The sequence below is a fragment of the Adiantum capillus-veneris genome, chromosome 30, assembly GCF_014529385.1.
Source record: "Adiantum capillus-veneris isolate H3 chromosome 30, ASM1452938v2, whole genome shotgun sequence".
NCBI lineage: Eukaryota > Viridiplantae > Streptophyta > Polypodiopsida > Polypodiales > Pteridaceae > Adiantum > Adiantum capillus-veneris.
Genome location: NC_140960.1, coordinates 74,441,549 through 74,469,148, shown reverse-complemented (window position 1 = coordinate 74,469,148; position 27,600 = coordinate 74,441,549). Strand labels below are relative to the sequence as shown.

At 46.7% G+C, this 27,600-nt stretch overlaps 1 protein-coding gene across 1 annotated transcript; it reads left to right on the top strand.

The window, feature by feature from the left end:
* The first annotated feature begins 380 nt into the window (after positions 1 to 380).
* Positions 381 to 26,938, top strand: OGG1 (8-oxoguanine-DNA glycosylase 1). The gene is made up of 3 exons (XM_086507127.1): positions 381 to 1,460; positions 1,693 to 1,903; positions 26,268 to 26,938. The coding sequence occupies exons 1-3, from the start codon at positions 421 to 423 to the stop codon at positions 26,502 to 26,504; spliced, it is 1,488 nt and encodes a 495-aa protein (XP_086363253.1). The 5' UTR covers positions 381 to 420; the 3' UTR covers positions 26,505 to 26,938.
* The last annotated feature ends 662 nt before the right edge of the window (positions 26,939 to 27,600 follow it).

The window sequence follows — 27,600 nt, the reverse complement described above, 5'->3', positions numbered from 1 at the left end:
TAGGCTAATGCTCTTAAAGCAAGAGCTTGGGATGATTCGTCATTACAAGATTTACTTGAGTCGGGTTCAAAAAGTAGATTTAAGAGAAGTTTATAGAGCTCCAACTCAATGTCTTGATCCTGTTGAAATAACACGACTAAGAGTGTTATGCAGATATGTTCCTGAGCCTTTTTGACAATAATGTAAACTATTTTTTTATGTATAGTTTCGATCGTGTGAGTGTGGATCGTGTGTGTGTCATTGAAAGATGTATAAAGATCCACACACACTCAAACACATACAGAGTGAAGTGGTAAGAGCGAGCGAGGCCCGTCGATAGACGGGGCACGCGAGCTAGTGATTCAATACAAATGCGGCTTACGAAGCACTCTAGTTAATTGGAGGCAGTGCCCTTGACGACCTTGTTCTTTGCTTGACCCGATGAACGTTGGAAGCTTTGTTCGAGTGGGAGCTCGCGGTAGCGGGCTTTCCATGGCCACCCGCTCTGTTGCTACTGAGAAGAGCTCTTGCTGCGCGTCAAACGCCTCCCCTCTCCGCGATACCAGCAGAACAGTGAGGCGATCTCTTGCTTCCAGTTTCCCAAGTACAAGCGAGCGGGCACTCAGTGAATGCTTCAAAGCAGAACGTTCCGTTTCTTCGACAACAAATGAGTGGAGAAGCTTAGGCGTAGATCAATCCGAGCTCTCTCTTGCCCTCACCTTGCCCACAGGTCAGAGCTTTCGTTGGAAGCTAACGGGAGATTGTGAGTACACGGGGGTCGTAGACAAGTATATCTTCACACTTCGACAGACACCTACTGATGTTGAATACGTGCTTCACAATACTTGTACCTGCAGCATGGGCTCTCCTATCACGATATGCCATGCCACCCATGGCCCATATTTAGCCAAGTATCCATTCCATACCACCAAAACATGCCAGACCGAGTTTTCAGGAGGTGAGGCCTACGCAAGCCCTCTGAATGCGGGGAAAACATCTACTTTCAAATGCTATAAATCAGCAGAGACAAGATATGCTCATCCATGCCATGCAATGCACGACCCCCCTGGAGTTACTACACACCCAGGGGGTGCTGCTTACTTGTGCCAAATTCATGGTCCTCGATCCTGCTGTGTGTGCTTGGACTGTGCAGAAGTTTCATTGAAAGGTTATCTCAACCTAGATACATCCCTCAAAGAGGTTTGGGCACCTTTTATTGCTGCAGATGCAAGGTTTTCTGCTGTAGCTCCATACATGAGAGGAGCTCGCCTTCTTCGACAGTCCCCTTTGGAATGCCTATTCCAATTTATTTGTTCTTCCAATAACCACATACAAAGAATCTCACAAATGGTGGACCATCTTGCTGGTCTCGGGCCTTACCTTGGAAATGTTGCTGGACTTGCCTTTCATGCATTTCCCACTTTGGATACACTGGCGGAAGTTACAGAGGCGGATCTTAGAAAAGCAGGGTTTGGCTACAGGTAAGCGAGCCCTATCTATCTCTGTTTATGTTCTCCTCACCTCTAATGTTTTGCAAAAATTCCTGCTTGTCAGTCAAGGGGCGCGCACACACACACACACACACACACACACACACACACACACACACATTCAAGTTGTGAAGGAATGTTTGTTTATTAAGAAACACACATTCAAGTTGTGAAGCAATGTTCATATATTGCTGTTTATGAAATTTGCAAGTTAGTAATACAGGGCTAAATATATCGTTGGAGCAGTAAAAGAGCTGCAGCTGAAGAAAGGTGGAGGTGAGGAATGGTTATATTCTCTGAGAGGGAGGACTTTGGACGATACCTTAGCTGAGTTGTGCTCTCTTCCTGGGATTGGACCAAAAGTAGCAGCCTGTATCGCACTATTTTCATTGGATCAGCACCATGCAATACCTGTTGACACGCATGTGTGGCAGGTACATCCTGAATCCTTACAACTGTTTATATTTTAGCTAATGTTTGTGCATTGATGATACCATCCTCGATCATGCCTTCACGCTTGTTTCCTTGATTTATTTCTCCTTGTCAATTCTTTTCCTGCACTCACCAATAGAACGGTTGAGTGTCTTGCAATAATGTCAAAAACCTGCCTTTTTGATCCTGTGTTGTGTTGATGATAATATTAATGAGTAGGGTGATTCTTGGAGATGAAGCTTGCATTTTAGGTGAGTCCCATTTTGGAAGGTTACTACAATTGTTTTCCCCCTGCACCTGTGTGACGGGTTTTAGGGTTAGGGTTTTCAACAAGGTTCAACTGAAAAGGTGAATCGGATGATGATTAAGTTTGATACTGTGAGCAAATCTCCTCTTGGGACCGGGCAACCACTTGATCATGAATCTACCACGATAGTTCTTCTCTGTAATGTCCTCCATGTGTTGACCGCCCACCGAGCAGGCCTTTCATGCAACACCTGCAAACAATGGAGTGCAGAGGAGCGGTAGCAATGGCAATAGAGAATGCAAGTGAAAACGCAAGCACAAAGAGAGAGATCGCAAATGCTAATGCTTGAGAGAGGAGAGAGAAAACGCTAGAGATCATTAACCCCAAATTCACTGGCTATAATCTGTAAATGACAACATGAGGAACAATACAAAGGGGTGGGGTCCCTATATAGTGAGTTCCCAGTTTGTCCTACCTATGTCTCCTACAAACCCCACGACCCCATAACTAGGGGCGCCCTGAAATAATGCCACGTTGTTTATCAACAGTAACATGCCTTTTTTTGAGGTTATTCATAACTTTTCCTTGTGTGAAACCACTTGCTCTGTTTTAGGTCGCTTCATAACTTAACTGGTCCGTACATAGCACGAGGCTTAATCTCGATCGAGATAATAAACTTGCCTAGGGGACCAAATCTGGTCGCTGGCTATGCATGAAGGGGGTGGGCATAACACCCGTTTGTCGCCGCCAAGAAGGTGTGGCTGGGCACAACCAAAAAGTAGCCCATTCCCAATCTGCTCATGGAAGATACTGGAACCACCATTAGAGAGGAAGGTGTGACTCTCTTAACACCCCTTCTTCAACTCATGGACAAAGAACCAATCCAAGGTAGCTGGCACGAAGGGATAATGTTGCGTGTGCTAGATGTTTGGTGAAGATATCAACAAGCTTAAGTGACGCAAGACAATACTCTAGTCGAATAAAGCCATCCATGGTTTTCTCATGAACAAAATGGTACAGTGACGTGCACACTTCACTTGCGCTTCGCGGACATATTTCTGCTACAGTCTAGCATGAGTCTTAGCTTAGGACTAGCCTAGCACCTTTGTGAGCCTCTAGTAGAACCTGCATGTCCAAGCCGGTCATAGTTGCATACCCTCTCTTGCACAGGACAACATTTCAGCATATAGGCATTTTACCGCGTGTGAACCGCCTCTTAAGCCATTTTATTAATAAGCGACTTTTCATTTCCCCTTGTTGGAATGTACATAGCGCAAATGGCTAAAGGACCTATAAAAGAAATCCCTTGTGCGCTAGTGGAAGATAGAAGAGGCAGCAACAACAGAGGAACCTGCAGACTTGGGGATTGCAGGCGAGCACCTAGAATTTTCAGCCTTCTTCTCCATCAACGTTTTTAGCCTTAATGATCAGCGTTTTCAGCCAAGACAGCCAACATTTTTACCTTTCTCGGCTTCTGCCGCAGCACCCTCAGCAGATCAGCCCTTCCCTCCTCGCAGCCGGTTGTTCCGTTGCGGCCAAGTCGACGGAATTGTTTTCAGCATTCAGCCATAGACCTGTCGTCGTGGTCGTCGTTGTCGTCACCATCGTCGACATAGATCCATCAGTACCTCGTCGTCAACATCACCGATGTCGAGATAGACCCATCAGTACCTCGTCGTCATCAGCATCGTCGTCGACATAGACCCATCAGTACCTTAGTACCTCAGTACCCCGCAATACCATCAGTACCTAGCATCAGTAGCATCGGTACCCATTAGCATCGACACTTCAACATTTAGGTTGTATGAGCATTGTGCAAGAATAAAGAAAGTACTTGCTCTGGCAACAGAGCAAGGGGACCCTTGAGGGTTGGGACCCGACATCCTTGTGTCATCTCTTTTCTCGCTCTTGTCTCTCTTTGTCTTTCATTTCAGTTCAGTTCTTTCAAGTAAAGTAAGTGTCCCTTGTGTTTGTGCGGAGTACTAGATCCGAGATCCATAAACACTTCCGCTGTACGTGACAGGTACTATATCTCAATATGCTTGGTCTTGACATGAAAAACCGGCTTCCTCGCATTAGTACCAGCGTTTTCAGCCCATTAGTACCAGCGTTCTCCCCATTAGTACCAATATTTTCCCTATCAATACCATCGTTTTCAGACCAACAGTCATAGTTACACGGAACGGAAACGGGGGGCTCCGGGATGTTTTTGGAATAGGGGGCCCTTGGGGTGGCGGAACGGGAACGGAGGCCGGAACGGTAGCCTTGAGGGAAAGGGAGAGGGAGAGGGAGAGAGAGCCTTGAGGGAGAGGGTGAGGTAGAGAGCTTGAGGGAGAGGGTGTAAAGTCCTTTATATAGGAGAGGATGGAAATAACACCCCCCCCCTAAAAGTTCCAAAGACCTGTCCCAAACTGTCTTTTTTTAAAAATTTGGCGTTCCGGATTTGCCGTTCCACGTTCCACTTGTTCTGGGCCCCGTTCAGCACCGTTCCCGTTATGCCTGGGAAGAGAACGGCGTTCCATTCCCGTTTCCGTTTCGAGGAGGCGTCGAGATTGGGAACGCGTTTCGAGAACGAGAGGGCCCCGTTCCGCCCGCTCCCTGTTACTATGCCAGCAGTACCAACATTTTCCCATCAGTGCCAACGTTTCAGAACAAGCATCAGTACCAGCGTTTCTGCATTAGCCATCGCTAGCAAGTAGCAGATGTCAACCTTCATCATTAGCCACAGCAAGTACCCGTCAACATTTGAGCAGTACCAAGTATCTACGCATTATCAAGCCTCTCTATGTCAAGTATCCATCAACATTCATCATCTAGGATCATTGTAACAACATTGTGAAAGTCAATAAAGCAAGTACTTGCTTTGGCAACAGATCAAGGGGGCCGTTGAGGGTGGTTGGGACCCAACATGCTGTGCCGTCTATCCTTTCTCTGTCACAAACTGGTGACGTGGCAAGCCCTTGGACACACCTTGCTGACGTGGCACAGGCCCGTAAAATGCGCCGACAGGTTGACGTGGCAAACTGTACGGACGTCCGCAATCTGCGCTGATTGCTAATGTGGCAGATTCTCCGCAAAACGTGCTGGTCTGCTAACGTGGCAGTACGTACGGATTTCTGGAAATTACGCTGGCTGTTTTAGCAGCTTTTGGTTACAGTTGCTTTTAAGTGTAAAAGAGTTTGGGGCTCTGCTTTTGGGCATCCCTTGTAAGAATAAATAAGTCCTTTTGGGATTCACTCTTCAGAGCATCTGGATGCAGAGTCTGAGAGTGAGTACCCACGGACTCTCTTGTACTTTGCACACAGATTAATATAAAAAGAAATACCGAAAGGGGCGCAAGTCTTTGGGGCGAATACCTCTTGGCACGGAACTACGCCGGGCCGTGTCGACTTTTGTGAACTGTTTTGAAGTGAATCGTTGCTGTGTCGCGGTAGAATCCGGACTTGGGGTGTCCAACTTTGTTACAGTGGTATCAGAGCGCGACCGATTTCTCTTCTACCGGGAAATCCGATTGTTATGTGCGCACTTCACTTGCGTCATGTGGACACGCTTCTGCCATAGTCTAGCATGAGTCTTAGCTTAGGACTGAGCTTGGTACCTTTGTGAGCTTCTAGCAGGACGTGCATGCCCATGCCAGTCATACTTGCATACCCTCTCTTGCACAAGAACAATCATTTCATTATGCACGCATTTTACCGCGTGAACCACCTCTTATAAGTTGTGTCTTGTAACATGCATATGTAAGCATTTGTGTTGCATTGTGATGTGCCAACTACTGAATATTCCTAATTGGATGAGATTGCCGAGGTATGTAATTTTAGTGCATCAAGACACCCGTGGAAGATCAGTACGGTTTGGGTGTGATGACTAATTTTACTATGCTGGAATACCAAGAGTTCCGATCTAGACGAAAGGAGAAGCTAACTCCTTAACAAAAAGAGCAAAGTGATTGTCCCTCGGAAATTTTTGAGCTAACTTGAGTTGTTTTGCAGATATGCTGTAATCGTGGACGATTACTCCCTTTCAAGAAGGGGAGATGTCACAAACCGCTGACGTGTCAAAGCCTTGAAGAATGGAGCCAACTTGCAGATGCCCGCCGAGGGGCCTAAACCCTAAGAAGAACAAGTAACAGAAGAAGAAGTCCTACCAACTTATGGGGACCCCGTCCGATGGGGCCCCAAGTGACATAAAAGGGCCTCTGTCTGTTTTGTAGGCGTAGTCGAGGGTGATTACAATTCTTTCAAGAGGGGGATATGTCACAAATTGGTGACGTGGCAGGCTCCCGGACACACCATGTTGACGTGGCACAGCCCCGTAAAATGCACCGACAGGTTGACGTGGCAAATTGTACGGACTGTACAGACGTCCACAATCTGCGCTGATTGTTGACGTGGCAGATTCTCTGCAAAACGCGCTGGTCTGTTGACGTGGTAGTACGTACGGATTTCCAAAAATTACGCTGTTGTTTTAGTAGCGTTTGGTTACAGTTGCTTTTGAGTTTAAAAGATTTTGGGGCTCTGCTGTTGGGCATCCCTTGTAAGAATAAATAAGTCCTTTTGGGACTCACTCCTCAGAGCATCTGGACGCAGAGTTTGAGAGTTGAGTACCCACGGACTCTCTTGTACTTTGCACACAAATTAATATAAAAAGAAATACCGAAAGGGGCGCCAGTCTTTGGGGCCAATACCTCTGGGCACGGAAATACGTCGGGCCGTGTCGACTTTTGTGAACTGTTTTGAAGTGCATCTCTGTTGTGTTGCGGTAGAATCTTGACTTGGGGTGTCCAAGTTTGTTACACTCCAGAATCTGCAGTCTCAACCAAATTGAGGAGAAGGGCTGATTTTTATCACAGTGTGCTACTTAGTGTGTGTGTGAGTAGTGGGTGCAGGTGATCACAGTTTTAATGGAAAGCTTGCCTTCTCCCTTGTCTCATGTGTAGCGCGATGATTTGCTTTCGTGCATCTCTCTCTCTCTCTCTCTCTCTCTCTCTCTCTCTCTCTCTCTTTTGGCACATATAGTAAGGCCCCACTAGTTGGGCTTCTCAGATGACCATGTACAGTTCTGGGGATTTTATGTGCGGTTGCCAAGGCAAGAGCCTTCTGTAAAGGAACCAGATTAGCTAATTGCTAATCCCCTACAGGTATGCACAGTTCCATTGTGAAGGATTGCCTCAACGGAGAGTTTTCTTGCGTGAAAACTCGTCATTTTCAAGGGGGAACTGTCCCATTGCGTGCGGGAGCTTTTGAGACACGCGTAGACGTGTTTTCTCCGCTCAAAATGATGCGAAACAGAAAATTACAGCCTGCTGTGTTTTTTTTGCAGGTTTAGGGTTTTGCACCTAAACTGCAAGGTAATTCCAAGGGAGCTTGTTGCTAAATTGGCTTTATCTGACATAAAAATAATTCTAAATGAATTAGTGGATTTATAAGTGAGGGGGTTTTCTTGCTTCGAACACCAGGAAAAATAATTCTAAATGAATTATTGGAATTTTAAGTGAGAGGGTTTTTCTCACTGGAGACATCCGAGTATAGAGTATTTCTAGTGCGCCATTCAAAGTAATGACGGGAGCAATGTGAACGGGAATATCTGTAAGGCCACTAGGAACGGGTACTTCTAATGCGTCACATCGGATGGGTGACAGGGAGCATCGGGAAGAAGTATCCGACCATTCGGGAACGGACATCTCTGATGCGTCATAGGATGGGTGACATGGAGCATCGTGAAGGAGATTGTACCGTAAGTTCAGTAGGAAAGGACTAGGTGTTGGGTATTCTTGATGCGTCACAAGGTGGGTGACGGGTGCATCGGAAATGGAATATCCATAGTCAGGAGAAAATTCCAAACTGTGTTGGAATTGTGCACAAGGAAAAGCAAGCACTTGAATGAAGATGGGTTCAAAGGAAACTTTGAGGAAAAAGAGATGCTTTCTAAGGAAGCGGAATTGCTTTTTGGGAAAGCAAATGCTTTCCCGCGAGGAAGCCTATGTCTGCATTGCAACTGTGCATTTGATTGCATCCAGGGTCACCTGGGAAGTGCTGTGCGATCTTCTGCAGGGCGTGTGAGACTTTGGTTAGCCACCAGTGGGTAGAGGTGCCAAGAGGTGAGAGGGTGTGTCCCTTCACCAAGGGGTGTGTGCCCCTTCACCAAGGAAGGCAACACATGAAGAGGCATGCGCGGAACGAGCATCTGCTGCCGGGCCACGCCTATAGAGAATCAACAAGCACGTGAGCCCAAGCTTCGGGTAAGAGATGCACGTCATCTTTCTGCAAGGCAATGTTTGCTTCGGGAGCGGGTGAGGTTAAGTATGCTGGCTAGTATCCATGAGGAAAGCCAACCTTTCTTTTGCTTCCATACAACTGCGGGAAGAGGGTAGAGTGCAGCGGTGAGGGTGAGAGGCTCACAACCTTAGGGTCCCAGAATTTTTTTTGCTTTGATACCACTGTAAGGATTCTAGGTCCTAATCCTTAATTAAGTACTTAAACTCATGATTAAGACTTAAGAAACTTGAACTGTACTCAGAAACAAGACTCAAAAGACTCTGTGTTGATTGATGATTGCTTGAAACTGAGTACAATAATATAGGAGACGAAGAGACACAAATGAAAAGACATGTCTCCTGGTGAAGAGACATGACTTTAGGCGTAAAGAAACATCCTTTCGGCGAAGAGCTGCAACCATTGGGCGAAGAGTCACAACCGTAGAGCGAAGGGGTGTGACCAGTCGTCGAAGGAGTGTGGCTTTTGGCGAAGAGGCACGTCTCTTGAGCGAAGGGTCGTGATCCAATCGTAGGGGTCCTCCTTGGCATGACACTTCGCGTATCTGCAACTAGGAGTAGATGTATTGTTGTTAACATAGTCACAATCGTGACAGCTGGTGGGAGTTGGTTTACTTAAAGGCGTCATTTATGCCTTTGAGTGGGAGGTTGTTGGGTTAAAGGCCCTAAATGACCTCTTATTGTACATTTTTATACTTTGTTCAGGTTCACATTGAACCTGGACACATTTTTTAAAGTCACTTATAATAAAAGTGGGAAAGCCCAGAAACTCACTAATTGAGTTTTTCCCAAATCGTACAAGCTCTCTCTCTCTCTCTCTCTCTCTCTCTCTCTCTCTCTCTCTCTCTCTCTCTCTCCCCCTCCCTGCTTCGATCCCTAGCGCTTTCTCTTTGCTACACTCCGTCTCTTGCTTCTTGCCCCAATCCTGCACTACATCGCGACGCGCACCTATCGGTACCCTTTGCTTCGCGCTTTCAATAGCATCACGCGACAAATACATGGCGGCTGTAAAAACTTTGTTGTTACTGTTTTTCTTATTAGTTGCAAAGTAAGATGCAACCAAGAATAAATCACAATGGCATCCATCTTACCATCATACTTATTGAAAGTCAACTTCTCAGTGACTAGATTGTTGGAGTCGTCGTCTCTACCCGGTCTACGTAAGGATTCTGTGGACTTTTTGGGTGGATCAGCCTTCAAAGATAAAACTTGATATCTCCACCATTGACTTAATCAAAACCTCCATAGAATTTGGTGCTGTCACAAACTGCTAACGTGTCACGTGACACATCCCAACCCTATGTGTCCGTGGACAAGCTACATCATAGCAGGTTTCCCGTCAGTTCAGTCAGTCTAGATTAGCAGTGATCTGGCACTTTTGTGAGTCTGTTCGTAGCATGCCCAGTCACTTAGCATAGATGCATATCCTCCGGTTGCACACAGCATGATCATCGGAATTCCAATCAGAATCCATTAGCATCAATTAGGGGAATTTTCCAGTGCATTTAGCCTATTTTCCTATTTATTGGTATTTTCACTTATTATTTTTAAGTGACTTTCCAACAAAAGTAGGTAGGGCAATTTTGCTAAGTTAATATATAAGCAAACCCAAGTTAGCACTTTCTGGCAGAAGAGGCAGCAAGAGCTTCCCCCTCAACAGGCAACTTCTCAGCAGTAACCCCCTCAAGGACCCCTAGCGTTTTTGTTCCCGGCAGTAAACCCCCATCTCTGGCGTTTCCTCTCTAGCAGTCATCGCCATCACCCTCAACCCACTAGCGTTAGCAGATTGATGCCGTCGCAAAGACCATCAGCATTAGTGTTTTTCCCACAGTTCAGCCATGCCAGCGTTTTTGCTTTGAAGATGCATATTAGCCTGGCATTTTTGACAACAGACATAGCCATCCAGCGTTTTGATCCTCAGCCCAAACCAGCAGCCTTTCCGGCGTTTTCAGCTCCAACTACTAACGCTAGGAAACCTGCAAATTCAGCAGTGACAAAACGCCGGAATTCAGCCATAGACGCAGTAGCAGATCAGCCTTAGACGGTTGCAGAAAGACCCCCAAGTTTAGCCCAAGAAAATGCAGCCAAAACAGTCATTTTCAGCCACCGAAACAGTCCCCGAATTCAGCGATTAGAAGCCTACAGATTTCAGCCATCTAGTCGTGATCGTCATCACCGTCGTCGTCATCGGCATAGTCCCATTGCATCAGTCCATTGCATTCGCATTGTACACCTTTGTGCAATCAAAGTAGACCACTCTCGCCGACGAGAGTGTGGGGCCTTTGGAGGAGGGTTTTATAACCTCTCGAGTGTCGTATCTCTTCTCTCTCCTTCTCTCAGTCTCATTCACTTGCACACACAATATCCACTCACTTTGTTCGTGACCACAGTACTCTACAAGACGGAAAGCTCTCTCTTTCCCTAAAAACTAAAAGGAACCTTGAGCGATAAAGATCACTAATCTTGAGAAAATACAACATTCATTCCGCTGCACCTAACATTGGTATCAGAGCTTTGGAAGTGTTCTGCATTACTCAAGGAAAGAACCACAAGAATTTTTTTTGCTTGTTGCGATTGCACGAACCCAAGTTTACTTGGGCGTGGCGATTCCTAATCGTGTTTTGTTGAAGAGTGACAGGAATCCCAAGAAAGAAGGGCTTGTCCAGCCTCCCCTTGTGTCTCTTTTCACTCATTGAGAGCGGACCGTGCACTTGACGACCGGCCAATCGACGTGAGGTGGCAAAAAGCAACCTTGGTGTGAGCGCAAGGCCGCCAAGGGGTGCGCCCGCAGAAAGGAGTAGAACTTGGGTGAAGAGAAGATCCTTCTCCAACGCGATTTGCAAGCGAAAGAAACCCTCAAGAACCTCAAGATCCTCAAGAACCCAAGAACTCAAGAACCTCAAGAACCTCAAGACCCTCAAGAACCAAGTTCCTCGTGAACTTAAGAACCAAAGATCCTAGTGCATGGTCGTCACCCGAAGGGCATGGATACTTCGCATTTAGGTGATGAGCATGAGAGAGGCGACGAAGGATTCTCCCCACCAGGAGATTTTTCAACTCTCCCCCTTCGCCATCTACGCCACGAGTTGTCCTCACTCCTATGGAGATGATGGTCAAGTCGATGTTGGACATGATGGCACAACAACAAGAAACGAATCGAGTTGCATTGGCACAACTCGCAAGCAAAGCAGAAGCACAAGAAGCCAAGGACCGCGAGCGCGATGAAAGAAACGCCACACTCGCCGCAAAACAAGAAGAAAATCGCCTTGCTCAGGAACGTGAGCGCCTTGCTCTCGTCGCAAAACAAGAAGAACATCGACTTGCTTTCGAACGCGAGCACGATGAACGAGAGGCTCAAAGGGAGATTCGTCATCAAGAATTTATTTCCCACATCCTAGCCGCGAAGACCGAACCACCCAAAGATCGTGGGAGTTCGTCAAGTGGCGCAAGCCACGACGCGGATTCCAACCATCCAGTTACAGAAAAAGTTGACTCTCAGTAAGTATGACGGTAAGATGGATGCTACAGTTATTCATTCTTGGTTGCATCAATTTAATGCTTATTTTGCGACAACTAAGAAGACAGAAAATAACAAAGTTTTGACGGTAGTATGTACCTTGCCAGTGATGCCATCAATTGGTACCACGCATGGCAAGAGGCACAGCTAGCCACGCACCTAGAGGCAGCCGACGATTTCACGCCCCTCTCTTTTAGTTGGGCTGATTTCCAAGACAAGCTCAAGGCGCGGTTTATGCCACCTCAGTACCTTACACGATTGAAGGACGATTGGCGCTCTCTCAAGCAAAACGGTATGCCGGTTATGTCTTTTTCTAATCCTGTTTTGTAGCTAGGTACCCAACTACGCATGTCGGATGATGAGCGCAAAGAGGCTTTTCTCTTTGGATTAGACAAGTATATGAAGTACGATGTCGAGGTATTCGATCTAATCGATCTCAACAAGGCGGTAGCGATTGCTCTCGCACAGGAGATGAAGCACAACAAGGGAAAGCCTAAGGAGAACAAGACTTCCACAAGTACCTCGCAAACTTCTCAGAACCCGCAGAACGGTAAGAACGGTAAGAATGATAACTCTTCTAATCAATCTTCCAACAGTATCTCATCAAAGAATTCTTCCAATGAATCTAAGGGTAAGGCTAACACAACTGCTAAACCTAAGCTTACTCCAGATGAAAAGGTAGCACAAGGAATTGTAGGAGGATACATCACGTCGGAAGAACAAAGCACTTATTCTAAGGAAGGTCGTTGTTTTCATTGTCACATTAAGGGTTACATAAAACGAACATGTCCTAAGCTTGAATCGAATGAATCTAAAGAACCCACAACACCCACTACATCTGTCAATGCAATGAATGATAACACGATTGTGCCCAAAGTTTCTCAGGACCCTCCCATTGATGATTCTCTCATTAAATGTTATGGTCGTACGTCGGGGCACCGTCTTGTCATATTGTTTGACCCAGGTAGTATGCATGATGTGATTAGCCCCTCTCTTGTTGAGCGAGCCCGCCTCGAAGTTAGTCCGAGATCTCCTATCGAGGTCTCTGGCTTTCGTCCTGGTATGGACGCTCTCATCACAAAGGAGTGCCTTGATGTGTTGTTTGCAATTCAACAGACTGCCTTCACTTGAAGATTTGTTGTTTCTCCTCTCTCAGGATGTGATATGATTTTAGGCATGAAATGGTTTCGTGAAATAAACCCTCTCGTTGATTGGGAGGCTAACACTTTAACTCTCAATGCCAAAAGTGATTCTCCTACTGTCTTTCATGGAGTGGACACTGCTCCTTCTCCATCTCTCATTACTAATATGCAGGACAAGGTTGAAAGGATTCGGGATAAGGAGACTCTCTCAGTCTCTTTGTCTCCACAGTAGGGCACGCACAGAATTTGCATGATTATGAGAAGCATGATGAATTGACTAATAATGATTTGCATGATGATTTGGATGAAAAAGACAAGCATGATGAATTGCATGAAGATGATGTGATTGTTCACAAGGATGATGTCTTAGTTGATGCTTTTTCTGGCGAAGCTAAACTCGTTGTAGAATCGATCAATCACTAAGAATCGATCTTGGCTTTCGAGTCGAGGTCCACAGATCCCCCACAAGACGATTCGATAGATCCCGAAGAAGCGATCTTGGCTCTCAAGCCTTGGTCCAAAGAACCATCACAGGAAGTATTATGTGTTCGCATGATTGATACGCACGCATTGTTCAAGTGTTTCATTCGTGAAGGTTTTCTGAATTTTAGTCAGCATTGTTATGTGATCCCTTTTCCTAGGCATGACATATTGTATGCTGAGCACGTTTCTCTCATGGATGAGCACGAATGTATGCGGATTCTTCATGAAAAGTTGACAAGTCTGTATGTCAAGAAGTCACATTCTATGTCTCTTCCTTGGCATGACGCAGTTGTAGAAAGAGCACATGATAGTATGAGCACCAAGCATGGGCATTTCCATTGTGATTTGCCACAGTTGATTGATTTTGATCAAACAGAAAAGATTCGAACGCATTGTTTGCATGTGTTTGATGAACGGGGTGTCACTCCGTCTCTATGTTCATCTACATTGCATACACAGTCTTTAGAGAAGACAAGATTTTTTTCCTTCACTTTACATGGAATGGGTATATTCATGGTTTTGTGTTGGAGATGGTTTCAGGAATTTTCAGCCATGGAGATTCTTGAAGACGAAAGAAGCAGGTCTCTAGACGAAGTTGAAGCATTGAAGGAGCCATAGAAGATTTTGTGTCGCTTTCGGCGCGGCCCAAAGAAGCAAGCGTTGTAGACCTTTATGAAGTTCAAGTACCACTCGACCCACACAACAGAGTGGGCCGGCGAAGAGTCCCTTCCAGGATTCCGGATGCTGTTGGCGATCTCCCTCGACGCCATACAGTTCGGTACCAGTACCTCACTTTGAAAAGGAGGGGATGTCACGTGACACATCCCAACCCTATGTGTCCGTGGACAAGCTACACCATAGCAGGGTTCCCGTCAGTTCAGTCAATCTAGATTAGCAGTGATCTGGCACTTTTGTGAGTGTTCGTAGACCGTGCATGCCCAGTCACTTAGCATAGATGCATATCCTCCGGTTGCACACAGCATGATCATCGGAATTCCCATCAGAATCCATTAGCATCAATTAGGGGAATTTTCCAGTGCATTTAGCCTATTTTCCTATTTATTGGTATTTTAACTTATTATTTTTAAGTGACTTTCCAACAAAAGTAGGTAGGGCAATTTTGCTAAGTTAATATGTAAGCAAACCCAACTTAGCACTTTCTGGCAGAAGAGGCAGCAGGGCTCAACAGGCAACTTCTCAGCAGTAACCCCCTCAAGGACCCCTAGCGTTTTTGTTCCCAGCAGTAAACCCCATCTCTGGCGTTTCCTCTCTAGCGGTCATCGCCATCACCCTCAGCACACTAGCGTTACCAGATTGATGCCGTCGCAAAGACCATCAGCATTAGCGTTTTTCCCACAGTTCAGCCATGCGAGCGTTGTTGCTTTGAAGATGCAGATTAGCCTAGCGTTTTTGACAACAGACATAGCCATCCAGCGTTTTGATCCTCAGCCCAAACCAGCAGCCTTTCCAGCGTTTTCAGCTCCAACTACTAGCGCTAGGAAACCTGCAAATTCAGCAGTGACAAAATGCCGGAATTCAGCCATAGATGCAGTAGCAAATCAGCCTTAGACGGTTGCAGAAAGACCCCCAAGTTTAGCCCAAGAAAACGCAGCCAAAACAGTCATTTTTAGCCACCAAAACAGTCCCCGAATTCAGCGATTAGAAGCCTACAGATTTCAGCCATCAAGTCGTCGTAGTCATCACCGTCGTCGTCATCGGCATAGTCCCATTGCATCAGTCCATTGCATTCGCACTGTACACCTTTGTGCAATCGAAGTAGACCACTCTCGCCGACGAGAGTGGGGCTATAAGGGAAGTATGTGCCACTTCCCCCAACTTTCCAGCCCCGTTTTCCAGTGATTACTCACGTCCCTTGTATTCGGCACTTTCTTATGATATTGATCATTCGTTCGCGTCCCTCATTCTCGTGTCCCTCTTGCGTTCAGTTTCAAGTTGTGTTCTTGTATGTGCGTTTGCTTGCCTGCAGGTCCCGTTTGCATCGCAGGTGAGCCGGCGCGGCCCCGTTTCAGCGACGCCCCGAACGAGGGCGTCACACTTGGTATCAGAGCTTCGGCTCGAGTCTCCGCCGACCCGACGTTGGCCCACGGCCCGTGGTTGTCACCACGTTTTCGGCCCGTTCTGCCTCGTTTTTCCACGTTTGCTCCGCGTTCTCGGCCTGTGTGGCCCCGTTTTGCCCCGTTCCGCGCGTTTTCTCCCCGTTCCTCACAGTTTTTCACCGTTTTGCCTCGTTTGACCCGCGTTTCGCCCCGTTTTCACCGCGTTCTTCGCATTCTTGGCCCGTTTTGCCCCGTTTTTCAGCGTTTTACCTCGTTTTGCCCCGTCTTACACCGTTTGGGACCGGTTTTCACAGTTTTTGAGCAGTTTTTCGCAGTTTTCGCCATTTTGGACCCAGTTTCGCACTGTTTCATAGTTTTTCAACGTTTTCAAGCCGTTTTCGCACAGTCTGTCAGTTTTCGACATTTTTGAGTTTCTCTTTTCGGTTTCGGCCACAAAAGTACAGGAATGGCTGGAGATCAAGAATATGATGACGGATACAGAACCGAGCCTGATCTAAATAAGAAGAAGAAGAAAGAAACGAAGACACGACAAGATGCACAAGACACAATAGAAAGAAGACTCGAGGCCCGCATCATGGCCTCCGTGGAACAACAAATCAACCTGATGTCGGCTAACCTGGGTGAATTGATTCAAACACAGCTAGGCCAACGATACGAAGACCAACCAGGTCCCAGCAATGTCAACACGCGGCGTAACACCCAAAGACGACCACGACCCGAAGACGAAGATGATTAGGATGATCGAAGTGAAAGACGCTACTACAGCTCGGACCGACATCTAGAAGACGAAAACAGACTGGGAAAATTCAAACCCAGTCCCCCAGAGAAATACAAAGGCAAACGCTCCTCACTGGAACTCAACAAGTGGTTCAGCGAGGTAGAAGACTACATGCAGTGGAACAGCATAGGCAGACGCAGATATGTGCAAGTGGCCAAAACCTTTCTGGCCGACGACGCCTATGTCTGGTTCCTCACTGAACAGCAATCAAAGCACTGGGAGGAGTGGGAGGATCTACAAAAAGACATGCTCAGCTACTTTGTCCCAGAAAATGAGGGCAACAAAGTCAGGGATTCGTGGCGCGATCTACACCAAGACGGCCACATATCAGACTACATTGTCAAGTACCAGCGACTCATGCTCCAACTCCCATTGATGCACACAGCAGACAGGCTGCATGGTTTCCTGTACGTCCTTAAGCACTGGGCCCGCCGAGAGGTAGAGAAACAGAGTCCCAACACCTGGGAAGTGGCCGCCAACATGGCAGAAAAGCTCCATGACACAAACACCACACCAGGTTTGCCTCCAAACAACCGTCCCAACAATTTTGCACCCAACCACTGGCCTAACCCACCCGTCGGGCAAGGTCGCGGATTTGTACAGAATAACAGAAGCAATGTTACCCGCCTCCCACCGCCCAATCCCAACCCGGGACTAGGCCGCGGAAATGGCGCCTTAGTCCCACGCAGCGTTTTTGCAAGCAACTCCTACAATCCCACACCCAACAGTTTTGCCTCCCAGAACTACAACGGCAATAATAACAACCTGTTCCCTGACCGCGTGTGGTGCAACGACTGCAAGAAGGATCATGGTCCCTACTACGCTTGTGTACGCAAGCGCAATTACGCCTCAACATCATATGGCAGAGCCAACACCATACAAATCGAAGAACCACCCTCCCCCCCCCAACGAAGAATCGAAGAAACGACTGACACTAGTGCTGACCAACAACTTCGGATTGGAGCCGTATCCCTCCACCCTCAATGCATGGCAGCAGCAATCACGGACATTCAGAACTTGTATGTCCAGACAACGATTGGGACCCAGCAACAATGGATCATTGTAGACTTAGGCGCTACACACAATTTCCTATCCCCTCAGTGCGCCGCTCGCCTGGGCCTACGCCTCACCACCGTCAATGAAACTACAGTCAAATTTGCCCAAGGAAAGAATAGCAACGTAAAGGCAGCACGTCAAGTCAGGGTCGAGATTGGTGAATTCACATGTCGCCTTGACTTCATAGTGGTCCCAATGGACGACTTTGAGGCCATCATTGGTCTGTCCTTCAACGACAAGTATCTCATTGCACTCCTCGGCATGAAGGTGGATCAATTACTGCTGAATAATCAAGGCAAAGCAGTGACAGTGCAAGGCGCCAGACTCACAACGAAGCAAGCATTCACCCGTCAGGCACATACGCAAACCAAAGCCCCCCCCATCAACCGCCAAGACCCTGCACAGTTAGCAGCGATGAAAGGAAAACAGAAACTCCTAGAATACTCGTCCCCCAAACTCAACCTCATGAGTGCAAAGCAAGCAGAGAGGGCTCTCAAGAAAGGAGCTCAGGTTCATCTCTGCATCATGCAAGCAAAGGAGCAACCCACAGCAAGGCTCAACTCCATCACCATCGAGCAAGCCAAAGTGGGCGACCCCTCCCTTACCCCCATCCTCCAGAAGTACAAGGATGTCATGCCCCCAGAACTCCCCCCCGGCCTACCCCCCCCTCGGCAAATTCAACATGAAATTGACCTCATCCCAGGAAGCACATCCCCGGCAAAGGCCCCCTACCGCATGAACGACACCGAGCTCAAAGAGCTCAAGAAGCAACTCCAAGAGTTAGAAGACCAAGGGTTCATCCGACCAAGCAGCTCCCCTTTTGGCACCTCAGTCCTGTTCGTCAAGAAGAAAGACGGTTTGATGTGACTCTGCGTGGATTACCGGGCCCTGAACAAGATCACTATCAAGAACAGTTACCCAGTCCCCCTCATGGAAGATCTGCTGGACAGACTACAGGGTGCCCAATACTTTACTCGCATCGACCTCCGATCAGGCTACCACCAAGTCCGCATCGCCTCTAAAGACATCCCGAAGACTGCCTTCCGCACCCGCTACGGCTCCTGGGAATGGATGGTCCTGGGGTTCGGTCTCACCGGCGGTCTGGGTACTTTCTGCAGAATCATCCATGACAGTTTCCGCGACATGATTGACGACTACCTCATCACTTACATCGATGATCTGCTCATTTACAGCAAAACCTTAGAAGAGCACCAGAAGCATGTCGCTGCAGTACTCCAGCGCCTCCGGGAACAACAACTTTATGCCAAGCTGGAGAAGTGTGAGTTTGTTGTCCAGAAGATCGAGTTCCTTGGCTTCATTGTCACGTCCGAAGGGATTATGGTGGACCCCAAGAAAGTCGACGCTGTCATCAAGTGGGCCCCACCGACATCCATCAAAGAAGTCCGAGAGTTCGTGGGTTTCTGTCAGTACACCCGCCGCTTCATCCGCGACTTCAGCAAGATTGCGGCGCCACTGAAAGAGATAACCAAAGGCCACAAACCCTTTCAGTGGACCTCTAAAGAAGAAGAAGCCTTTGAGAACCTGAAGATAGCCATGTGCAGTACCCCTGTCCTTCGACTACCCGACTTCACCAAACCCTTTGAAGTCCACACCGATGCCTCCGATGGTGCCATTGGCGGTGTCCTCATGCAAGAACATCAACCCATCGCCTACGAGTCCCACAAGTTCACAGATGTGGAGACCAAATGGACCACCCATGAGAAGGAAATGCTCGCTGTCGTCCACTGCCTCCGAAAGTGGCGACACTATGTCCAAGACAAACACACCAAGGTATACACTGACAACATCTCCCTCAAGTACTTCCAGACACAACCCAAACTCACCCCCAAGCAAGCTAGATGGCAAGATACTCTCGCAGAATACGACATTGACATCATACACAAACCAGGTACTACAAATGTCATGCCAGATGCTCTCAGCCGAATGCCCACCCTCACGGCTATCTCCACAGCAACCAGCACTTTACGCCAACGGATCCTCGACGCCCAAAAAGCTGATCTTGCTGTCCTCCGCATGCTCAACGACCACATCTCTGGGAGAGCGGCAGTGGGTCTTTTTGAAGTCAAAGATAACCTCTTCTACGCACATGGAAAAATCTACATCCCCGATGATCCAGAGTTAAAGAAAGACCTCATGTGGGAGGCTCATGACTGCAAGCTAGCTGGACATGGGGGCCAGAAGAGGTCTTATGACAAACTCCATCAACACTACATGTGGCCAAAAATGAAGGACGACGTAATCTACTACGTGCGTACCTGCCCAACCTGCCAACTGGTCAAGGCTCAAAGAGTCAAGCCTGCTGGCCTCCTCCACCCAATGCCAACACCCTCCCGGCCTTGGGACATGGTAAGTATGGACTTCATCGTCGACCTCCCCCCCTCCCACGGCCACACCACCATCATCGTGGTCGTCGACTACTTCACCAAGCAAGCTCACTTCATACCTGCAAAGCCTCCCGTCACAGCCTACCAAGTAGCCAAACACTTCTTCGCCAAAGTATTCAAATACCACGGCCTCCCCTTAGCCATAGTTTCTGATCGCGACACCCGCTTCCTCAGCGACCTCTGGCGCGAGCTCTTCAAGCTGCTAGGAACCCAGCTCCCCTTCTCCTCCGCCTACCACCCAGAAACCGATGGCCAAACAGAAAGAGTCAACCAAGGCATTGAAGACTACATCCGCAACTACGTCAAAGCAGATCAAAAGGACTGGTCCGAATACATGGACATCATGGAATTCCACTACAACAACTCCATCCATAGCAGCACTGGCTACACCCCCTTCGAGCTCTCCACAGGTAAAGAAGTCATCACCCCTCTTGCACTGGCAACCGGCGACGTGCATGCCTAGGATCTGGAATGTGAAGAGTTTTTGCAGCAATGGCAAACACGCATGCAACGCGCAAAGAAGAGTCTCGAGCAAAGCAAGGTACGCATAGCCAAATACGCCAACCAAAAGAGAAGACCGGCCGAGCTGTTCCAAGAAGGTGACTTGGTACTGGTAAGCTCCCAAAATATCAACCTCCCTCAAGGCCTCTCCCCGAAGTTCAACCACCGATTCTACAGGCCATACAAGGTGCTCAAGAGCTACAACGACATCACCTACAAGCTGGAGCTACCCCCGCAAATCAACATCCACAACGCTTTCCATGTAAGTCTCCTCAAGAGGTTTGCACCGGATAGCACCTATGGTCGGAATGTCCCCGAATATGTAAAGGATGGCCCGCCAAATGAGCCGGAGGCCATCCTAAAGTCGCGCTTTGGGCGCCGGGGACAACTATTCTATGTCAAGTGGCGCAACCGACCCATGACGGAATGCACTTGGGTACCTGAAGAAATCATGCTTTGTCTTGGACGACCCCTTGTGCTCCGATTCTACAACATGCCCACTGAAGAGGAGGACATCGATCAACATGACACCACATAGAATAGTCCTCACCCCCCTTGTAAATAGCACCACCCTAGGTAGCTAGACATTTTTGAGCAACACCAAACTCTCATCTTTGTAAATATCCACCCCTCAACCTCGGCAACAAATTTTGTATCGGCACGCCTCAAACCCCGGCTTGACGTGGGCGTCAAGCTCTCTCAACCCGGGGGAGTATATAAGGGAAGTATGTGCCACTTCCCCCAACTTTCCAGCCCCGTTTTCCAGTGATTACTCGCGTCCCTTGTATTCGGCACTTTCTTATGATATTGATCATTCGTTCGCGTCCCTCATTCTCGTGTCCCTCTTGCGTTCAGTTTCAAGTTGCGTTCTTGTATGTGCGTTTGCTTGCCTGCAGGTCCCGTTTGCATCGCAGGTGAGCCGGCGCGGCCCCGTTTCAGCGACGCCCCGAACGAGGGCGTCACAAGGGCCTTCGGAGGAGGGTTTTACAACCTCTCGGGTGTCGTATCTCTTCTCTCTCCTTCTCTCAGTCTCATTCACTTGCACGCACAATATCCACTCACTTTGTTCGTGACCACAGCACTCTACAAGACGGAAAGCTCTCTCTTTCCCTAAAGAACTAAAAGGAACCTTGAGCAATAAAGATCACTAATCTTGAGAAAATACAACATTCATTCCGCTGCACCTAACATAACGTGTCAAAGCCCTGAAGAATGGAGCCAACTTGTAGATCCTGGCCGAGGGGCCTAAACCCTAAGAAGAATGAGTAACAGAAGAAGAAGTCCTACCAGCTTATGGGGACCCCGTCCGATGGGACCCTAAGTGACATAAAGGAATAAAATAAAGTAGGACCCGCACACTTGCGCAACCCGCTAATGACGTGGTAGAACGTTACTGATCTCCGCAATTTGCGCTGACAGCGCTGCCGTGGCAGATTTCTACAAAACACGTTGACATGCTGACATGCTGACGTGGCAGGCTGAACGGATTTCCGTAAATTACGCTAGCAGCTTTTGGCATTACTTTTGGACGAGAAACTTTTGAGTTTGAAGGCTTTTCATGTAAATTGCTCTTCATAGGCCAAGGGCCTTTAAATATGTACTAAGGGCTCATTCTTTGGCATGCTTCCTGGAGAAGGTGCAGAGTTTGGAGTGCCGGCTTGTACTTTGATGATGCAATATAAAGAAATACCGAAAGGGGTGCCAAGGTTTGGGGCCAATACTCTCTGGGGTGGAATTCCGCCACTCCGTGTTGCGTGTCATCTCTCTCTTTCAGTTCAGTTGTTATTGAAGTGCTAAAAGTTTGTTCAGTCTGTTCTTTTCTATTGGCACTTGGTGCTCGTCTTGTGACAGTGGTATCAGAGCATTAGGCGTGTGCTTTTTTGAAAGCATAGCGGTCCTACAAAAGAGCAGACAGAGCTATTGGAATTTTACTTGGAAGTATCTTCGGACCCTAACCTTGGACTTAATAGCCACTCCCACGCTTCATACATCGCACATCAGGCGCGCTCTCGTCTTCACCGCTCATGTCTTACAGGACATAAGCCTTAAAGATCACTTGCAAGAGAAGGATCAAGATTTGTTTCGAGTCATTGTTTTTCTCAGAAGTAGTGCCATGCACATGTTGATTTCTATAGTTACCAAGGCGCACACTCCAAGGGTTTGGCAAGCTTTCAAGAAAATTTTTTGCCCGAAGGTTTTTGACATCTTCCTTCGGAGTGCAACTTCTGGCAAAGTGGGGTATCCTGAAATGCTTGCCATGGAAACCCTTGCAGATTATAACTTGAAATTTTTCGACATCTCTCAGTAGGTGTCTCTTTTCGAGCTAAAAACCTTGGAGGTCTAATGTGATTGCTATGTCTTGGAACTACCAACGCCGCCAGAGAAACACTATCTGTCCAAGAGCTGATGGACGATACTGTGGTCGGCTATGACCTTATGAAAGGAATCTAACCCTAATTTTTGGTGCAGGTTTCAGGATGGAAAGTCAGTCGACTTTTTGAGCCCGACTGATGTCGAGATTGCTTTTTAAGTTTGAAATCTGTTTGAGAACTTTTTTTGGTAATCTTGTTTGAATTTAGTTTGAAATGGATGGTATCTGTTTTGAACCTGTCTTTGTGCCGATTTGAATTGTTTGACTCTGGTTTTAAATATTGGTTTCAATGATTGGTGATTTTACTCCGGGGTGGAGAAGTGAGAATATTGTTTTAGTATTGTTTGAACCTTGGAACGATGCAGCCCGATGTTGGGGAGCATTCCGTTGTATGCTAGAAAACCTCCGAATGATGCAGGCCGATGCGTGGGGAGCGTTTGGTTGTATGCTTGAACCTCCAAGCGACGCAGATTGCGGTCTGGGGAGCGTTTGGTTGTACAGTCCTCTCAGCTGATTGCTCGGACCTTTTTAGGTTATGTGCGAGGCGTTGTTTGTTGTGTCTTGTAACATGCATATGTGAGCATTTGTGTTGCATTGTGATGTGCCAACTACTGATTATTCCTAATTGGATGAGATTGCCTGGGTATGTACTCTTAGTGCATCAAGACACCCGTGGAAGATCAGTGCGGTCTCGGTGTGATGGCTAATTTTACTACGCCGGAATATCAAGAGTTCCGATCTGGACGAAAGGAGAAGGCAACTCCTTGATCAAAAGAGCTGAAAGGAGAAGCCAACTCCTTGATCAAAAGAGCCGAAAGGAGAAGCCAACTCCTTAACAAAAAAAAAAAAAGCAAACTGATTGTCACTCGGAACGTCCCTCGGAAATTTTTGAGCTAACTTGAGTTGTTTTGCAGATATGTTGTAATTGCGGATGATTACTTTCTTTTAAGAAGGGGGGATGTCACAAACTGCTGACGTGTCAAAGCCCTGAAGAATGGAGCCAACTTGCAGATCTTGGCCGAGGGGCCTAAACCCTAAGAAGAACAAGTAACAGAAGAAGAAGTCCTATTGCATTTTTGTGGCAGGTTTGGGGTTGTTTGGGGAACATATTTGGTGCAGTTTGAGGGCAGGTTTGGGGGGCAAATTTGGGGATAGTTTTTGGTTGTTTAGGAGTTTATTTGGGACTAAGCTGAATGGAGGTAATTCAAGCCTTACTTTAGTCGACCATTCCGGCCTGTTCCCGTTCCCGTTCCCGTTCCGGCCCCCCCTCCTCCTCCCCGTTCCCGTCCGTTCCGGACCCCTCCTGTTCCCGTTCCCCATTCCCGTTCCGGCCCGTTCCGGGTAACTATGGTATCATGGCCTCGTGAAAATTCTTTGCGAGGAGTTCATTGCGAACAACGGAGTATTTCAGCCCTACACCCTACAACGGAGTATTTCAGCCCTACACCCTCGAGAAGCATACTCTCTCATTTTAGGAAATTTTCATCTCGGGAAGTTTCTTCGGCAAGCAAGTTTCCTCTCCGACTCTCTTATTACAATTTCTTTTTATCACAACAAGTGCATTTCAGAAATTGCACCTCTGAGTATGTTTCACTCTTGGGTGGGAGAATGTTGGAAATTTGTGAACAACAGGTGTTTTTGTCCAATTTTGGACAAATTTCAGCATTTACAGGTCAAATTCAACAATGTTCTTGAATTTTTTTTCAGAAACTCAATTTTTTGTTTTCAGACGTGAAGAATCTCTTCGAAATCAAGAGATGAAGGCACTTGATTCGATTTATGGAAAGAGAGAATGCAAGGTATCCTTTTATTAGAAGATTGCGATGGTGCACTGCAAGCTGCAAAACGTGTAGCTATGGCAGATAAGACGTGGCTTAATTTTAACAAGAAGGCTATTGCGTATGTAAAGATGGCTATTTCGGATAGAATTTTGGTAGACCTTAAGAGTCTTGACAGTGCCTATGCTGTGTGGGCAAAGCTCAAGGCCACTTATGAAAATAGAACGCCGACTAATTAGGTGCACTTGATGAGTAAATTGATGCGCATGTAATTGGATACTTCCCCAGTTGAGCACATCGGTGCTTTTTTAGGTAATCTTTTCTAGCTGTAGGATTCTCGTTTGTCCCCTTTTGATGATAAGTTAAATGCCATTTTCTTGCATATGACCTTGCCTGACCCCCTCTTGGTGTACAAAAAAACGTGAAGATCTGAGAGAGTTTTTTTGAAAATGAAACAGTCTAAATTTTACTTACATTTTATAGACATTAGGGGATCACACCTCTGTTGTGACTTGCCTTGTACATTTATATTGAGGCTGTGTCCATGAGATGTTTATCTCAATCAGAACATTTTTCCTTGCTAGAGAGAGAGAGAGAGAGAGAGAGAGAGAGAGAGAGAGAGAGAGAGAGAGAGAGAGAGAGAGAGAGTTCACAGAGGTCAGATACGATCTCCGGGATCGAAAACAAAACATTACAAAGGTTTCCTTATGAGTGAAGGGGTTGTTGGATACATCTCAATTAAGGACTGAGGGTCCAAGGGGGGGGTGGAAACGAGAAGTTAAGATGAAATGAGCAAAACCTTAGGAGGGGTAGGAGAGGGGGGAGCTGGTTTGGGAGTTTGGAACTCTTGTATAATGGCTTTACCTCCTCGATAAATTGCCCATTTCCTTGCTATGCGTGCTTCTCGCATCTTTTGGAGTTCTGCCTTCTGCTGTTTGAGTTGGGTGGGTGTAAGATCTTTTGCAAACCAAATTTTGGTGTCCTGGAGAAGCCTCGATTGCTCAAGGAGTTTGATTCGATCCGCCATGTTTGAAAGTGAGGATTGCATGGTTGGTGCAATGTTCATGTGTTAAGAGGAGGTGATTGTTGTTGGGTCCCATTGCACCATGTGGGTTGTTGTTTGGATGCGAGCAAAGGCCTCATGGAACTTGAGTCCCCCTCCCCTTTCCAGTCGCTTGGAAGCTCGCCAATGGGAACATTGAGGGCAATATCCTCTTGGTGTTGTATGTGTGTGTGTCTCTCTCTCTCTCTCTCTCTCTATATATATATATATATAGAGAGAGAGAGAGAGAGAGAGAGAGAGAGAGAGAGGACTCTGAAGTTGAAGTTGCACAGCATAAGGTCTAGTGGCAGGCTTAAAGATATAACACAAGATCTCAAATGGAAGTTAGTGACAGGCTTAAAGATATAACACAAGATCTCGAATGGAAGTATCTAGAAGAGTCTAGTAGCTCCAATATTACCTCAAAAGTTCTAGAGGTGTGTAGAAAGCTCTAGAATATTTGGAATGTTCTAGAATTTGCCTAGGGGTGAATCTCTATTACTATTTGTGTGGCTTAAAAGGCTGTAGTAAATATTATTTACTGTACTGCCAGGCTCGTATCGAGCATCTCCAAGGGTTTTTCAGTAATAAAGATGATGCACAGAGAGAGAGAGAGAGAGAGAGAGAGAGAGAGAGTTGTAAAGTTACCTTAAGGAGACTGAAACTAATATTGGATTGATTGCTATCTATGAAGATTGCCACCAACTACATTATGCCAGAACTGGCGGGTGAGCGCCTCACTTCGAAGCTCCATGTGGCTGTTTCAGAAGCTTTTGTGGAGAGGTTTGGCACGTATGCAGGCTGGGCACAGAATGTTTTGTTCATCGCAGAGCTTTCCTCTCATCAATCTTATCTGCCAGAGCACCTTCGAAGATGTAGGGATAACTTTATGAAAAAGAATGGCAGGAAAAAACAGAAGCTGGAAAGCTGACAACAAACACATCTTAACTATGTGACTGGATTGGCGACCAGGTTTATCAGCATGAAGTTATATGGTCCTCCACCGTTGTCTCTCTTTTTCATGAGAAAAAGAGACACCAGAGGATGGACTGTAAGACCTCGTCACTCAAGCAATGAGTAGACAAGCCATCGTCTAGGGAGAGCACACTAAAACACACGTCGGAGTTGCTCTACACGAGTACCAAAATAGAACCATAGAGTTTTTTGCAAGGAAATGGCTTGCACGATGTCTAGCACGATGAGATTGTTGCAGTACATGGCCATCCTTATTCCAAACAATTGATGCTTTTAATGTATGTGTATTTATCCGCCATGTATACTAGTACTAGTATACTACAAATGTGTAGGATTACAATTCATAAAGAAAAACGTATGGCTTTGCTTTAGCTTTGCCAATTGCCAACATTTCTGTGCAAATTTCATCGATGGAGGTAATCAGAATTGTTAACAAGAGCCATGAGCTGGATGCAATTAGTTTATAGGACGTCTCGGTCGGAGATAGGAGAGGCCTTTACTCAGAGATAGGAGAGGCCTTTACTTCAGCAGAAAGTGAAGTATGTGAAAACCAAAGCATAGAAGAGGATCATAAAGGTGTCTTGGGGTAGACAATGGCACTGCTTTTTAGTTTGAGGGTAAGTTAAGGTTCAATTAGCTTGTGCTAGTTGTCTTTATTTCTGCTTTTGTTAAAGTCTTTCTCCATCAATTACAAAGTCATTGCATCTTTTATAGAAGTGTATTAGTCTTCAAATGTCAAAATGCTGTTGGGCATAGTTTCGAGTAATTGACCCAGAGGATTCAGTAGTAGTAGTAGAAGGATGTCACTTGCGCATATTTACTTACCCCTATATATAGTTCCCTCAGAAAAAAATCTATCCTTTTTGCCTTCAAACCCCCCCATTCTACACTCATGTGCCACCATATGGTAACCTTTAGGGAATATCCTAAGGTAATTGAGTATTGAAGCAACTTGTTGAACCTATGCTATTGATAAAGCTAGTCTTTGAGCTATGTCTTCATGGACTTCCCATCTTGGTCTCTATGCAATGGTTCCGACCTTATTGAGGGTC